The 17,712-nt window shown below is 41.0% G+C and overlaps 1 protein-coding gene across 1 annotated transcript; it reads right to left on the bottom strand.

Moving 5' to 3' along the window:
• Window positions 1–16,797: 16,797 nt before the first annotated feature.
• Window positions 16,798–17,600, bottom strand: LOC145239392 (b(0,+)-type amino acid transporter 1-like). Its single transcript, XM_080102705.1, has 2 exons — window positions 17,398–17,600; window positions 16,798–17,328 (listed from the first exon to the last, which is right to left on the bottom strand). The coding sequence occupies exons 1-2, from the start codon at window positions 17,542–17,544 to the stop codon at window positions 17,038–17,040; spliced, it is 438 nt and encodes a 145-aa protein (XP_079958831.1). The 5' UTR covers window positions 17,545–17,600; the 3' UTR covers window positions 16,798–17,037.
• Between the last annotated feature and the right edge of the window lie 112 nt (window positions 17,601–17,712).

Here is a 17,712-nt window from a genome sequence, read left to right as displayed (position 1 = left end):
TTTTTGACCCTCAAAAATCGAAAAAACGGAAAGGCTATAGCCTTAGGGTTTTTTCAAAATTCGGGTCAAAATTTTCGATTTTAAAAACCGGTTCAAACCGGTTTGGAGGTTCGGTAGGAGGCAGAAACCGGTCATAACCGGTTTGAAACTGGAATATTCCCGCAAAAACCCACCGAAAACCGGATTTTTCTTCGATTTTTTGACCCCCAAAATCGAAAAAACGGAAAGGCTGTAGCCTTAGGGTTTTTTCAAAATTCGGGTCAAAATTTTCGATTTTAAAAACCGGTTTAAACCGGTTTGGAGGTTCGGTAGGAGGCAGAAACCGGTCATAACCGGTTTGAAACTGGAATATTCCCGCGAAAACCCACCGAAAACCGGATTTTTCTTCGATTTTTTGACCCCCAAAATCGAAAAAACGGAAAGGCTGTAGCCTTAGGGTTTTTTCAAAATTCGGGTCAAAATTTTCGATTTTAAAAACTGGTTTAAACCGGTTTGGAGGTTCGGTAGGAGGCAGAAACCGGTCATAACCGGTTTGAAACTGGAATATTCCCGCGAAAACCCACCGAAAACCGGATTTTTCTTCGATTTTTTGACCCTCAAAAATCGAAAAAACGGAAAGGCTATAGCCTTAGGGTTTTTTCAAAATTCGGGTCAAAATTTTCGATTTTAAAAACCGGTTCAAACCGGTTTGGAGGTTCGGTAGGAGGCAGAAACCGGTCATAACCGGTTTGAAACTGGAATATTCCCGCGAAAACCCACCGAAAACCGGATTTTTCTTCGATTTTTTGACCCCCAAAATCGAAAAAACGGAAAGGCTGTAGCCTTAGGGTTTTTTCAAAATTCGGGTCAAAATTTTCGATTTTAAAAACCGGTTTAAACCGGTTTGGAGGTTCGGTAGGAGGCAGAAACCGGTCATAACCGGTTTGAAACTGGAAATTCCCGCGAAAACCCACCGAAAACCGGATTTTTCTTCGATTTTTTGACCCTCAAAAATCGAAAAAACGGAAAGGCTATAGCCTTAGGGTTTTTTCAAAATTCGGGTCAAAATTTTCGATTATAAAAACCGGTTTAAACCGGTTTGGAGGTTCGGTAGGAGGCAGAAACCGGTCATAACCGGTTTGAAACTGGAATATTCCCGCGAAAACCCACCGAAAACCGGATTTTTCTTCGATTTTTTGACCCTCAAAAATCGAAAAAACGGAAAGGCTTAGGGTTTTTTCAAAAATCGGGTCAAAATTTTCGATTTTAAAAACTGGTTTAAACCGGTTTGGAGGTTCGGTAGGAGGCAGAAACCGGTCATAGCAGGTTTGAAACTGGAATATTCCCGCGAAAACCCACCGAAAACCGGATTTTTCTTCGATTATTTGACCCCCAAAATCGAAAAAACGGAAAGGCTATAGCCTTAGGGTTTTTTCAAAAATCGGGTCAAAATTTTCGAATTAGAAAACCGATTTAAACCGGTTTGGAGGTTCGGTAGGAGGCAGAAACCGGTCATAACCCGTTTGAAACTGGAATATTCCCGCGAAAACCCACCGAAAACCGGATTTTTCTTCGATTTTTTGACCCCCAAAAATCGAAAAAACGGAAAGGCTATAGCCTTAGGGTTTTTTCAAAAATCGGGTCAAAATTTTCGATTTTAAAAACCGGTTTAAACCGGTTTGGAGGTTCGGTAGGAGGCAGAAACCGGTCATAACCGGTTTGAAACTGGAACATTCCCGCGAAAACCCACCGAAAACCGGATTTTTCTTCGATTTTTTGACCCCCAAAAATCGAAAAAACGGAAAGGCTATAGCCTTAGGGTTTTCTCAAAAATCGGGTCAAAATTTTCGATTTTAAAAACCGGTTTAAACCGGTTTGGAGGTTCGTTAGGAGGCAGAAACCGGTCATAACCGGTTTGAAACTGGAATATTCCCGCGAAAACCCACCGAAAACCGGATTTTTCTTCGATTTTTTGACCCCCAAAATACGAAAAAACGGAAAGGTTATAGTCTTAGGGTTTTTTCAAAAATCGGGTCAAAATTTTCGATTTTAAAAACCGGTTTAAACCGGTTTGGAGGTTCGGTACGAGGCAGAAACCGGTCATAACCCGTTTGAAACTGGAATATTCCCGCGAAAACCCACCGAAAACCGGATTTTTCTTCGATTTTTTGACCCCCAAAAATCGAAAAAACGGAAAGGCTATAGCCTTAGGGTTTTTCAAAAATCGGGTCAAAATTTTCGATTTTAAAAACCGGTTTAAACCGGTTTGGAGGTTCGGTAGGAGGCAGAAACCGGTCATAACCGGTTTGAAACTGGAACATTCCCGCGAAAACCCACCGAAAACCGGATTTTTCTTCGATTTTTTGACCCCCAAAAATCGAAAAAACGGAAAGGCTATAGCCTTAGGGTTTTCTCAAAAATCGGGTCAAAATTTTCGATTTTAAAAACCGGTTTAAACCGGTTTGGAGGTTCGTTAGGAGGCAGAAACCGGTCATAACCGGTTTGAAACTGGAATATTCCCGCGAAAACCCACCGAAAACCGGATTTTTCTTCGATTTTTTGACCCCCAAAATACGAAAAAACGGAAAGGTTATAGTCTTAGGGTTTTTTCAAAAATCGGGTCAAAATTTTCGATTTTAAAAACCGGTTTAAACCGGTTTGGAGGTTCGGTAGGAGGCAGAAACCGGACATAACCGGTTTGAAACTGGAATATTCGCGCGAAAACCCACCGAAAACCGGATTTTTCTTCGATTTTTTGACCCCCAAAATACGAAAAAACGGAAAGGCTATAGCCTTAGGGTTTTTTCAAAAATCGGGTCAAAATTTTCGAATTAAAAAACCGGTTTAAACCGGTTTGGAGGTTCGGTACGAGGCAGAAACCGGTCATAACCGGTTTGAAACTGGAATATTCCCGCGAAAACCCACCGAAAACCGGATTTTTCTTCGATTTTTTGACCCCCAAAATCGAAAAAACGGAAAGGCTATAGCCTTAGGGTTTTTCAAAAATCGGGTCAAAATTTTCGATTTTAAAAACTGGTTTAAACCGGTTTGGAGGTTCGGTAGGAGGCAGAAACCGGTCATAGCAGGTTTGAAACTGGTATATTCCCGCGAAAACCCACCGAAAACCGGATTTTTCTTCGATTATTTGACCCCCAAAATCGAAAAAACGGAAAGGCTATAGCCTTAGGGTTTTTTCAAAAATCGGGTCAAAATTTTCGAATTAGAAAACCGATTTAAACCGGTTTGGAGGTTCGGTAGGAGGCAGAAACCGGTCATAACCCGTTTGAAACTGGAATATTCCCGCGAAAACCCACCGAAAACCGGATTTTTCTTCGATTTTTTGACCCCCAAAAATCGAAAAAACGGAAAGGCTATAGCCTTAGGGTTTTTTCAAAAATCGGGTCAAAATTTTCGATTATAAAAACCGGTTTAAACCGGTTTGGAGGTTCGGTAGGAGGCAGAAACCGGTCATAACCGGTTTGAAACTGGAATATTCCCGCGAAAACCCACCGAAAACCGGATTTTTCTTCGATTTTTTGACCCCCAAAATCGAAAAAACGGAAAGGCTATAGCCTTAGGGTTTTTCAAAAATCGGGTCAAAATTTTCGATTTTAAAAACTGGTTTAAACCGGTTTGGAGGTTCGGTAGGAGGCAGAAACCGGTCATAGCAGGTTTGAAACTGGTATATTCCCGCGAAAACCCACCGAAAACCGGATTTTTCTTCGATTTTTTGACCCCCAAAATCGAAAAAACGGAAAGGCTATAGCCTTAGGGTTTTTTCAAAAATCGGGTCAAAATTTTCGAATTAGAAAACCGATTTAAACCGGTTTGGAGGTTCGGTAGGAGGCAGAAACCGGTCATAACCGGTTTGAAACTGGAACATTCCCGCGAAAACCCACCGAAAACCGGATTTTTCTTCGATTTTTTGACCCCCAAAAATCGAAAAAACGGAAAGGCTATAGCCTTAGGGTTTTTTCAAAAATCGGGTCAAAATTTTCGATTTTAAAAACCGGTTTAAACCGGTTTGGAGGTTCGGTAGGAGGCAGAAACCGGTCATAACCGGTTTGAAACTGGAACATTCCCGCGAAAACCCACCGAAAACCGGATTTTTCTTCGATTTTTTGACCCCCAAAATACGAAAAAACGGAAAGGCTATAGCCTTAGGGTTTTTTCAAAAATCGGGTCAAAATTTTCGAATTAAAAAACCGGTTTAAACCGGTTTGGAGGTTCGGTACGAGGCAGAAACCGGTCATAACCCGTTTGAAACTGGAATATTCCCGCGAAAACCCACCGAAAACCGGATTTTTCTTCGATTTTTTGACCCCCAAAAATCAAAAAAACGGAAAGGCTATAGCCTTAGGGTTTTTTCAAAAATCGGGTCAAAATTTTCGATTTTAAAAACCGGTTTAAACCGGTTTGGAGGTTCGGTAGGAGGCAGAAACCGGTCATAACCGGTTTGAAACTGGTATATTCCCGCGAAAACCCACCGAAAACCGGATTTTTCTTCGATGTTTTGACCCCCAAAAATCGAAAAAACGGAAAGGCTATAGCCTTAGGGTTTTTTCAAAAATCGGGTCAAAATTTTCGATGATAAAAACCGGAATAAACCGGTTTGGAGGTTCGGTAGGAGGCAGAAACCGGTCATAACCGGTTTGAAACTGGTATATTCCCGCGAAAACCCACCGAAAACCGGATTTTTCTTCGATTTTTTGACCCCCAAAAATCGAAAAAACGGAAAGGCTATAGCCTTAGGGTTTTCTCAAAAATCGGGTCAAAATTTTCGATTTTAAAAACCGGTTTAAACCGGTTTGGAGGTTCGGTAGGAGGCAGAAACCGGTCATAACCGGTTTGAAACTGGAATATTCCCGCGAAAACCCACCGAAAACCGGATTTTTCTTCGATTTTTTGACCCCCAAAAATCGAAAAAACGGAAAGGCTATAGCCTTAGGGTTTTCTCAAAAATCGGGTCAAAATTTTCGATTTTAAAAACCGGTTTAAACCGGTTTGGAGGTTCGGTAGGAGGCAGAAACCGGTCATAACCGGTTTGAAACTGGAACATTCCCGCGAAAACCCACCGAAAACCGGATTTTTCTTCGATTTTTTGACCCTCAAAAATCGAAAAAACGGAAAGGCTATAGCCTTAGGGTTTTTTCAAAAATCGGGTCAAAATTTTCGATTTTAAAAACCGGTTTAAACCGGTTTGGAGGTTCGGTAGGAGGCAGAAACCGGACATAACCGGTTTGAAACTGGAATATTCCCGCGAAAACCCACCGAAAACCGGATTTTTCTTCGATTTTTTGACCCCCAAAATACGAAAAAACGGAAAGGCTATAGCCTTAGGGTTTTTTCAAAAATCGGGTCAAAATTTTCGAATTAAAAAACCGGTTTAAACCGGTTTGGAGGTTCGGTACGAGGCAGAAACCGGTCATAACCCGTTTGAAACTGGAATATTCCCGCGAAAACCCACCGAAAACCGGATTTTTCTTCGATTTTTTGACCCCCAAAAATCGAAAAAACGGAAAGGCTATAGCCTTAGGGTTTTTTCAAAAATCGGGTCAAAATTTTCGATTTTAAAAACCGGTTTAAACCGGTTTGGAGGTTCGGTAGGAGGCAGAAACCGGTCATAACCGGTTTGAAACTGGAACATTCCCGCGAAAACCCACCGAAAACCGGATTTTTTTTCGATTTTTTGACCCTCAAAAATCGAAAAAACGGAAAGGTTATATAGTCTGAGGGTTTTTTCAAAAATCGGGTCAAAATTTTCGATTTTAAAAACCGGTTTAAACCGGTTTGGAGGTTCGGTAGGAGGCAGAAACCGGTCATAACCGGTTTGAAACTGGAATATTCCCGCGAAAACCCACCGAAAACCGGATTTTTCTTCGATTTTTTGACCCCCAAAAATCAAAAAAACGGAAAGGCTATAGCCTTAGGGTTTTTTCAAAAATCGGGTCAAAATTTTCGATTTTAAAAACCGGTTTAAACCGGTTTGGAGGTTCGGTAGGAGGCAGAAACCGGTCATAACCGGTTTGAAACTGGAATATTCCCGCGAAAACCCACCGAAAACCGGATTTTTCTTCGATTTTTTGACCCCCAAAATCGAAAAAACGGAAAGGCATATAGCCTTAGGGTTTTTCAAAAATCGGGTCAAAATTTTCGAATTTAAAAACCGGTTTAAACCGGTTTGGAGGTTCGGTAGGAGGCAGAAACCGGTCATAACCGGTTTGAAACTGGAATATTCCCGCGAAAACCCACCGAAAACCGGATTTTTCTTCGATTTTTTGACCCCCAAAATCGAAAAAACGGAAAGGCTATATGCCTTAGGGTTTTTTCAAAAATCGGGTCAAAATTTTCGATTATAAAAACCGGTTTAAACCGGTTTGGAGGTTCGGTAGGAGGCAGAAACCGGTCATAACCGATTTGAAACTGGAACATTCCCGCGAAAACCCACCGAAAACCGGATTTTTCTTCGATTTTTTGACCCTCAAAAATCGAAAAAACGGAAAGGCTATAGCCTTAGGGTTTTTTCAAAAATCGGGTCAAAATTTTCGATTATAAAAACCGGTTTAAACCGGTTTGGATGTTCGGTAGGAGGCAGAAACTGGTCATAACCGGTTTGAAACTGGAATATTCGCGCGAAAACCCACCGAAAACCGGATTTTTCTTCGATTTTTTGACCCCCAAAATACGAAAAAACGGAAAGGTTATAGCCTTAGGGTTTTTTCAAAAATCGGGTCAAAATTTTCGAATTAAAAAACCGGTTTAAACCGGTTTAAACCGGTTTGGAGGTTCGGTACGAGGCAGAAACCGGTCATAACCGGTTTGAAACTGGAACATTCCCGCGAAAACCCACCGAAAACCGGATTTTTCTTCGATTTTTTGACCACCAAAATCGAAAAAACGGAAAGGCTATAGCCTTAGGGTTTTCTCAAAAATCGGGTCAAAATTTTCGATTATAAAAACCGGTTTAAACCGGTTTGGGGGTTCGGCAGGAAGCACAAACCGGTCATAGCAGGTTTGAAACTGGAATATTCCCGCGAAAACCCACCGAAAACCGGATTTTTCTTCGATTTTTTGACCCCCAAAAATCGAAAAAACGGAAAGGCTATAGCCTTAGGGTTTTCTCAAAAATCGGGTCAAAATTTTCGATTTTAAAAACCGGTTTAAACCGGTTTGGAGGTTCGGTAGGAGGCAGAAACCGGTCATAACCGGTTTGAAACTGGAACATTCCCGCGAAAACCCACCGAAAACCGGATTTTTCTTCGATTTTTTGACCCTCAAAAATCGAAAAAACGGAAAGGCTATAGCCTTAGGGTTTTTTCAAAAATCGGGTCAAAATTTTCGATTTTAAAAACCGGTTTAAACCGGTTTGGAGGTTCGGTAGGAGGCAGAAACCGGACATAACCGGTTTGAAACTGGAATATTCGCGCGAAAACCCACCGAAAACTGGATTTTTCTTCGATTTTTTGACCCCCAAAATACGAAAAAACGGAAAGGCTATAGCCTTAGGGTTTTTTCAAAAATCGGGTCAAAATTTTCGATTTTAAAAACCGGTTTAAACCGGTTTGGAGGTTCGGTAGGAGGCAGAAACCGGTCATAACCCGTTTGAAACTGGAATATTCCCGCGAAAACCCACCGAAAACCGGATTTTTCTTCGATTTTTTGACCCTCAAAAATCGAAAAAACGGAAAGGTTATATAGTCTGAGGGTTTTTTCAAAAATCGGGTCAAAATTTTCGATTTTAAAAACCGGTTTAAACCGGTTTGGAGGTTCGGTAGGAGGCAGAAACCGGTCATAACCGGTTTGAAACTGGAATATTCCCGCGAAAACCCACCGAAAACCGGATTTTTCTTCGATTTTTTGACCCCCAAAATTCAAAAAAACGGAAAGGCTATAGCCTTAGGGTTTTTCAAAAATCGGGTCAAAATTTTCGAATTTAAAAACCGGTTTAAACCGGTTTGGAGGTTCGGTAGGAGGCAGAAACCGGTCATAACCGGTTTGAAACTGGAATATTCCCGCGAAAACCCACCGAAAACCGGATTTTTCTTCGATTTTTTGACCCCCAAAATAGAAAAAACGGAAAGGCTATAGCCTTAGGGTTTTTTCAAAAATCGGGTCAAAATTTTCGATTATAAAAACCGGAATAAACCGGTTTGGAGGTTCGGTAGGAGGCAGAAACCGGTCATAACCGGTTTGAAACTGGAACATTCCCGCGAAAACCCACCGAAAACCGGATTTTTCTTCGATTTTTTGACCCTCAAAAATCGAAAAAACGGAAAGGCTATAGCCTTAGGGTTTTCTCAAAAATCGGGTCAAAATTTTCGATTTTAAAAACCGGTTTAAACCGGTTTGGAGGTTCGGTAGGAGGCAGAAACCGGTCATAACCGGTTTGAAACTGGAATATTCCCGCGAAAACCCACCGAAAACCGGATTTTTCTTCGATTTTTTGACCCCCAAAAATCAAAAAAACGGAAAGGCTATAGCCTTAGGGTTTTTTCAAAAATCGGGTCAAAATTTTCGATTATAAAAACCGGTTTAAACCGGTTTGGAGGTTCGGTAGGAGGCAGAAACCGGTCATAACCGGTTTGAAACTGGAATATTCGCGCGAAAACCCACCGAAAACCGGATTTTTCTTCGATTTTTTGACCCCCAAGATACGAAAAAACGGAAAGGTTATAGCCTTAGGGTTTTTTCAAAAATCGGGTCAAAATTTTCGAATTAAAAAACCGGTTTGGAGGTTCGGTACGAGGCAGAAACCGGTCATAACCGGTTTGAAACTGGAACATTCCCGCGAAAACCCACCGAAAACCGGATTTTTCTTCGATTTTTTGACCACCAAAATCGAAAAAACGGAAAGGCTATAGCCTTAGGGTTTTCTCAAAAATCGGGTCAAAATTTTCGATTATAAAAACCGGTTTAAACCGGTTTGGGGGTTCGGCAGGAAGCACAAACCGGTCATAGCAGGTTTGAAACTGGAATATTCGCGCGAAAACCCACCGAAAACCGGATTTTTCTTCGATTTTTTGACCCCCAAAAATCGAAAAAACGGAAAGGCTATACCCTTAGGGTTTTCTCAAAAATCGGGTCAAAATTTTCGATTTTAAAAACCGGTTTAAACCGGTTTGGAGGTTCGGTAGGAGGCAGAAACCGGTCATAACCGGTTTGAAACTGGAACATTCCCGCGAAAACCCACCGAAAACCGGATTTTTCTTCGATTTTTTGACCCCCAAAATACGAAAAAACGGAAAGGTTATAGCCTTAGGGTTTTTTCAAAAATCGGGTCAAAATTTTCGAATTAAAAAACCGGTTTAAACCGGTTTAAACCGGTTTGGAGGTTCGGTACGAGGCAGAAACCGGTCATAGCAGGTTTGAAACTGGAATATTCGCGCGAAAACCCACCGAAAACCGGATTTTTCTTCGATTTTTTGACCCCCAAAAATCGAAAAAACGGAAAGGCTATAGCCTTAGGGTTTTCTCAAAAATCGGGTCAAAATTTTCGATTTTAAAAACCGGTTTAAACCGGTTTGGAGGTTCGGTAGGAGGCAGAAACCGGTCATAACCGGTTTGAAACTGGAACATTCCCGCGAAAACCCACCGAAAACCGGATTTTTCTTCGATTTTTTGACCCTCAAAAATCGAAAAAACGGAAAGGCTATAGCCTTAGGGTTTTTTCAAAAATCGGGTCAAAATTTTCGATTTTAAAAACCGGTTTAAACCGGTTTGGAGGTTCGGTAGGAGGCAGAAACCGGACATAACCGGTTTGAAACTGGAATATTCGCGCGAAAACCCACCGAAAACCGGATTTTTCTTCGATTTTTTGACCCCCAAAATACGAAAAAACGGAAAGGCTATAGCCTTAGGGTTTTTTCAAAAATCGGGTCAAAATTTTCGATTTTAAAAACCGGTTTAAACCGGTTTGGAGGTTCGGTAGGAGGCAGAAACCGGTCATAACCCGTTTGAAACTGGAATATTCCCGCGAAAACCCACCGAAAACCGGATTTTTCTTCGATTTTTTGACCCTCAAAAATCGAAAAAACGGAAAGGTTATATAGTCTGAGGGTTTTTTCAAAAATCGGGTCAAAATTTTCGATTTTAAAAACCGGTTTAAACCGGTTTGGAGGTTCGGTAGGAGGCAGAAACCGGTCATAACCGGTTTGAAACTGGAATATTCCCGCGAAAACCCACCGAAAACCGGATTTTTCTTCGATTTTTTGACCCCCAAAAATCAAAAAAACGGAAAGGCTATAGCCTTAGGGTTTTTTCAAAAATCGGGTCAAAATTTTCGATTTTAAAAACCGGTTTAAACCGGTTTGGAGGTTCGGTAGGAGGCAGAAACCGGTCATAACCGGTTTGAAACTGGAATATTCCCGCGAAAACCCACCGAAAACCGGATTTTTCTTCGATTTTTTGACCCCCAAAATCGAAAAAACGGAAAGGCATATAGCCTTAGGGTTTTTCAAAAATCGGGTCAAAATTTTCGAATTTAAAAACCGGTTTAAACCGGTTTGGAGGTTCGGTAGGAGGCAGAAACCGGTCATAACCGGTTTGAAACTGGAATATTCCCGCGAAAACCCACCGAAAACCGGATTTTTCTTCGATTTTTTGACCCCCAAAATCGAAAAAACGGAAAGGCTATAGCCTTAGGGTTTTCTCAAAAATCGGGTCAAAATTTTCGATTTTAAAAACCGGTTTAAACCGGTTTGGAGGTTCGGTAGGAGGCAGAAACCGGTCATAACCGGTTTGAAACTGGAACATTCCCGCGAAAACCCACCGAAAACCGGATTTTTCTTCGATTTTTTGACCCCCAAAATCGAAAAAACGGAAAGGCATATAGTCTGAGGGTTTTTTCAAAAATCGGGTCAAAATTTTCGATTTTAAAAACCGGTTTAAACCGGTTTGGAGGTTCGGTAGGAGGCAGAAACCGGTCATAACCGGTTTGAAACTGGAATATTCCCGCGAAAACCCACCGAAAACCGGATTTTTCTTCGATTTTTTGACCCCCAAAAATCAAAAAAACGGAAAGGCTATAGCCTTAGGGTTTTTTCAAAAATCGGGTCAAAATTTTCGATTTTAAAAACCGGTTTAAACCGGTTTGGAGGTTCGGTAGGAGGCAGAAACCGGTCATAACCGGTTTGAAACTGGAATATTCCCGCGAAAACCCACCGAAAACCGGATTTTTCTTCGATTTTTTGACCCCCAAAATCGAAAAAACGGAAAGGCATATAGCCTTAGGGTTTTTCAAAAATCGGGTCAAAATTTTCGAATTTAAAAACCGGTTTAAACCGGTTTGGAGGTTCGGTAGGAGGCAGAAACCGGTCATAACCGGTTTGAAACTGGAATATTCCCGCGAAAACCCACCGAAAACCGGATTTTTCTTCGATTTTTTGACCCCCAAAATCGAAAAAACGGAAAGGCTATAGCCTTAGGGTTTTTTCAAAAATCGGGTCAAAATTTTCGATTATAAAAACCGGAATAAACCGGTTTGGAGGTTCGGTAGGAGGCAGAAACCGGTCATAACCGGTTTGAAACTGGAACATTCCCGCGAAAACCCACCGAAAACCGGATTTTTCTTCGATTTTTTGACCCTCAAAAATCGAAAAAACGGAAAGGCTATAGCCTTAGGGTTTTCTCAAAAATCGGGTCAAAATTTTCGATTTTAAAAACCGGTTTAAACCGGTTTGGAGGTTCGTTAGGAGGCAGAAACCGGTCATAACCGGTTTGAAACTGGAATATTCCCGCGAAAACCCACCGAAAACCGGATTTTTCTTCGATTTTTTGACCCCCAAAAATCAAAAAAACGGAAAGGCTATAGCCTTAGGGTTTTTTCAAAAATCGGGTCAAAATTTTCGATTATAAAAACCGGTTTAAACCGGTTTGGAGGTTCGGTAGGAGGCAGAAACCGGTCATAACCGGTTTGAAACTGGAATATTCGCGCGAAAACCCACCGAAAACCGGATTTTTCTTCGATTTTTTGACCCCCAAGATACGAAAAAACGGAAAGGTTATAGCCTTAGGGTTTTCTCAAAAATCGGGTCAAAATTTTCGATTTTAAAAACCGGTTTAAACCGGTTTGGAGGTTCGGTAGGAGGCAGAAACCGGTCATAACCGGTTTGAAACTGGAACATTACCGCGAAAACCCACCGAAAACCGGATTTTTCTTCGATTTTTTGACCCCCAAAATACGAAAAAACGGAAAGGTTATAGCCTTAGGGTTTTTTCAAAAATCGGGTCAAAATTTTCGATTTTAAAAACCGGTTTAAACCGGTTTGGAGGTTCGGTAGGAGGCAGAAACCGGTCATAACCGGTTTGAAACTGGAATATTCGCGCGAAAACCCACCGAAAACCGGATTTTTCTTCGATTTTTTGACCCCCAAAATACGAAAAAACGGAAAGGTTATAGCCTTAGGGTTTTTTCAAAAATCGGGTCAAAATTTTCGATTTTAAAAACCGGTTTGGAGGTTCGGTAGGAGGCAGAAACCGGTCATAACCGGTTTGAAACTGGAATATTCGCGCGAAAACCCACCGAAAACCGGATTTTTCTTCGATTTTTTGACCCCCAAAATCGAAAAAACGGAAAGGCTATAGCCTTAGGGTTTTTTCAAAAATCGGGTCAAAATTTTCGATTATAAAAACCGGAATAAACCGGTTTGGAGGTTCGGTAGGAGGCAGAAACCGGTCATAACCGGTTTGAAACTGGAACATTCCCGCGAAAACCCACCGAAAACCGGATTTTTCTTCGATTTTTTGACCCTCAAAAATCGAAAAAACGGAAAGGCTATAGCCTTAGGGTTTTCTCAAAAATCGGGTCAAAATTTTCGATTTTAAAAACCGGTTTAAACCGGTTTGGAGGTTCGGTAGGAGGCAGAAACCGGTCATAACCGGTTTGAAACTGGAATATTCCCGCGAAAACCCACCGAAAACCGGATTTTCTTCGATTTTTTGACCCCCAAAAATCGAAAAAACGGAAAGGCTATAGCCTTAGGGTTTTTTCAAAAATCGGGTCAAAATTTTCGATTATAAAAACCGGAATAAACCGGTTTGGAGGTTCGGTAGGAGGCAGAAACCGGTCATAACCGGTTTGAAACTGGAACATTCCCGCGAAAACCCACCGAAAACCGGATTTTTCTTCGATTTTTTGACCCTCAAAAATCGAAAAAACGGAAAGGCTATAGCCTTAGGGTTTTCTCAAAAATCGGGTCAAAATTTTCGATTTTAAAAACCGGTTTAAACCGGTTTGGAGGTTCGTTAGGAGGCAGAAACCGGACATAACCGGTTTGAAACTGGAATATTCCCGCGAAAACCCACCGAAAACCGGATTTTTCTTCGATTTTTTGACCCCCAAAAATCAAAAAAACGGAAAGGCTATAGCCTTAGGGTTTTTTCAAAAATCGGGTCAAAATTTTCGATTATAAAAACCGGTTTAAACCGGTTTGGAGGTTCGGTAGGAGGCAGAAACCGGTCATAACCGGTTTGAAACTGGAATATTCGCGCGAAAACCCACCGAAAACCGGATTTTTCTTCGATTTTTTGACCCCCAAGATACGAAAAAACGGAAAGGTTATAGCCTTAGGGTTTTTTCAAAAATCGGGTCAAAATTTTCGAATTAAAAAACCGGTTTAAACCGGTTTAAACCGGTTTGGAGGTTCGGTACGAGGCAGAAACCGGTCATAACCGGTTTGAAACTGGAACATTCCCGCGAAAACCCACCGAAAACCGGATTTTTCTTCGATTTTTTGACCACCAAAATCGAAAAAACGGAAAGGCTATAGCAGGGGTGGGCAAACTTTTCAATGCACGGGCCGCATTCAAAAGTTCTTAATGTTATCGGGCCGCATAGTATTTAACCAACGGCCGCCATTGTTTGCTTGTTTTTGTTTTAAAATAACTGGTGTAAAGAATTTGGTTTATATCATATATATATATACCATTTAACTTGGTGCACAAGTTTAGCTAAACGAAGCTAACTGTTTATGGCGTCATAATCTGTATTGTGACGATTGCGGGGCCTGTTTTTTCTCATTGTTTGCACACAATAAGCGGATAAAAAGCCTGACGCATATAGTTACTAAGCTGGTAATCTTTTTTCCAGTCTCGCGAAATCTGTTTTTAGCAGTTTAAAAATCAAAATATTTGGCAAAATAGTTTTAGTTACGTCACGGCCCAATGCATGTATTTTAAAACGGGCCACACAAACTCGTCTCCGCGTCCGCATGTGGCCGTAAGGCCGCATGTTGTGCACGCCTGATCTAGCCCAAAAATATTTTCAGCTATGTGCAAATGCGTTTGTTGTCACTTGACTAGGCAAAAATTGGTTAAAACGCTACAATTGTAAAAGCATATGAGCCAATAAATGATAAGCTGCAGACAGTGCACACTGTTTCGACCTATAAGGTCTACACTAGCCAATGCGGCCGATCTCTCGTCACCAGCTGCACTGATGAGACCTTATAGGTCGAAACAGTGTGCACTGTCTGCAGCTACAATTGTAATTGTTTCAAAATAAACAAGCATTTTAAGCACGTTTTTTTGTTAATAAATTCCTTGCGCCAACATTAAACAAGGCGAGCCGCTTTTAGTATCCATCCTTAGGTGTTGTGCGGGTCTGCGTTAACGATTCTGAAGCCGTTTTTTAACAGTTTGCAAAGTACTGCAACGACCTAAACCTGATCCAAAGTGACCAAAGTTTTGGCGTCAACAGTGCAAAGTGGGCTGTATTTGAAAAAGTAAATTGCTTTTAATTTTATCGAACGAAGAAATTGTGTCAAGTGACGATTTGCATAATAACGTGGCAGAAACAACAGGCAAAGGCACATAAAAAGTATCTATGTTTAGTTCCTATGCTGGTACGGGTACAGATACAGCACATGGTATAGGTATCGGCAAGTCGCACCCTCGGTACTTTTTATTATTTTTTAAAAACTCTACGCCTGTGCTTATAATACTATTCAGCGTTGCTCGGTAACTTTCTCTTTAAAATTTACTAACACTTGGCGGGCCGCATGAACTCCTTTGCCGGGCCGCATGCGGCCCGCGGGCCGTAGTTTGCCCACCCCTGGGCTATAGCCTTAGGGTTTTCTCAAAAATCGGGTCAAAATTTTCGATTTTAAAAACCGGTTTAAACCGGTTTGGAGGTTCGGTAGGAAGCACAAACCGGTCATAGCAGGTTTGAAACTGGAACATTCCCGCGAAAACCCACCGAAAACCGGATTTTTCTTCGATTTTTTGACCCTCAAAAATCGAAAAAACGGAAAGGCTATAGCCTTAGGGTTTTTTCAAAAATCGGGTCAAAATTTTCGATTTTCAAAACCGGTTTAAACCGGTTTGGAGGTTCGGTAGGAGGCAGAAACCGGTCATAGCAGGTTTGAAACTGGAATAATCCCGCGAAAACCCACCGAAAACCGGATTTTTCTTCGATTTTTTGACCCCCAAAATCGAAAAAATGGAAAGGCTATTGCCTTAGGGTTTTTTCAAAAATCGGGTCAAAATTTTCGATTTTAAAAACCGGTTTAAACCGGTTTGGAGGTTCGGTAGGAGGCAGAAACCGGTCATAACCGGTTTGAAACTGGAATATTCCCGCGAAAACCCACCCAAAACCGGATTTTTCTTCGATTTTTTGACTCCCAAATTCGAAAAAACGGAAAGGCTATAGCCTTAGGGTTTTCTCAAAAATCGGGTCATAATTTTCGATTATAAAATCCGGTTTAAACCGGTTTGGAGGTTCGGTAGGAGGCAGAAACCGGTCATAACCGGTTTGAAACTGGAATATTCCCGCGAAAACCCACCGAAAACCGGATTTTTCTTCGATTTTTTGACACCCAAAAATCGAAAAAACGGAAAGGCTATAGCCTTAGGATTTTTTCAAAAATCGGGTCAAAATTTTCGATTATAAAAACCGGATTAAACCGCTTTGGAGGTTCGGTAGGAGGCAGAAACCGGTCATAACCGGTTTGAAACTGGAATATTCCCGCGAAAACCCACCGAAAACCGGATTTTTCTTCGATTTTTTGACCCCCAAAAATCGAAAAAACGGAAAGGCTATAGCCTTACGGTTTAGATTAGTTTAACGAGTCTGAGTTCTTCATGCATGGCAAGAACATTGTTTTGAAAATCACATGCCGTGTGCAAAATTTCAAGAATCATATAATATTGGCAACAAATATTGTCAAAGTATTTCTTGCACAAAACATTTTTGGCACCAAGTTCATGACCATAGTATTTATGACTATATGATACAAATTACACTTGACGATGTCACTCTAAAAAACCTACAACTTCCGTACTTCGTTTGTTCGTAGAAAAATAGCACCAAAAGCATTGAGCCACTCGAACGCTTGCATGCTAGTACTGCATTGAAATACAACGGACCGCAGGTTACATGCCTCCAGTGTACAGCATTTGTTATTTTATGAATACTCACTTCGATCACAACTCATTTCTGAATGCTAAAACGATAGAAAGGCGAAAACAAATTTTGTATGACCTACATTTGGCTGTTTGAACACTTTGATCTCCCGATATGAGTTACGACAGAGTTGATTCAATGACTAATCAATATGTCATCATACGTAATTAATCGACAATAGAGTGTAAGTCCTCTACGTTTTTAGGTTTTTTTCGACTATAGGTATGTCAATTTTTTGAAACACTTGTACAATAAAACTGAAATCTTTGGAACACTATATACGGATCTGTTCATAAGTTTAATGGTGAAAATAACGGCCCAAATAGATATCACTGATGATGGCATGAGCATTTGCCGAAACGTTTGATCAATAAAGCATGTCGCTTTTAACGTCTATTTGGGCCGTTATTTTCACCATAAAACTGAAATCGATTACTACTTTAGCCTAAGATGAGCATGTCTATGCATTATGAGCAAATATGTGTTTTTGCGTTTCGTATTCTTTGCATGTATAGAAACATTATGATGTTACTTCGGAACAAGCGCTTTTATAAACAAAATAACACAGATACTGCGATAATGACAAACCAATAACCCATATTGGCCTATTTACACTAAACAGGGAGCAAGCATTTTAACTGCAATATCAATATATGAGTTTAACTAGTGTCAACGTTATCCACACTTTCCCCCTTTTCATTACGACCGACTTCGTATTCGAATCCATTCCAGTCAGTTTCCGCCACCGTCATCAGTTTCTGCATGAAGTTATGGAACCGCCCCATCCCGGGAAGACTGTGTTTTCGGCCGATAAAAACGTAGTAGCAGATCGCTATGATAACGTAAAAACCCACCTCCAAAAAGTACACAAAACTTGGTTTGTTAATGAGTGGAGTCAACACGAAATAGATTCCCAGGACGCAAACCAATATGGGAACAGGCAGAGGTACCTGGACAAACCAACAGCGTCTTAACACAAGGTCACTTTAACGTCAAAAACAACTTGTAACAAACCTTACCTTGAATGATCTTGAAAGGTCAGGCATTTTCCATCTCAAAATAAGAACGCTAGCAGCGCTTAAGCTTAGAAGAGTCCACATCACAAATCCGAAACCATCCATCAACATTTCGATGTCGCCCAACAGAACAAAAATACCGATAGTCATGCCCGTTGTAATGATCGAAGCACTTGGCGTCAAATAGGTCGTGTGGATTGTGGCTAAAATCTGTAAGACATGTTTGTGTTGATAAAAAGCCTAAACACGTTACGCAGATGTTTATTTTCTTTATCATCACCTTGTTGGAGATTTTACGGCGTTTTACGATTAACCAGC

Source organism: Phallusia mammillata, chromosome 7 (genome assembly GCF_965637545.1).
Source record: "Phallusia mammillata chromosome 7, kaPhaMamm4.hap1.1, whole genome shotgun sequence".
Lineage (NCBI taxonomy): Eukaryota > Metazoa > Chordata > Ascidiacea > Phlebobranchia > Ascidiidae > Phallusia > Phallusia mammillata.
Note: the sequence above shows the minus strand (reverse complement) of the source record. Positions and strands in the feature narration are given on the sequence as shown.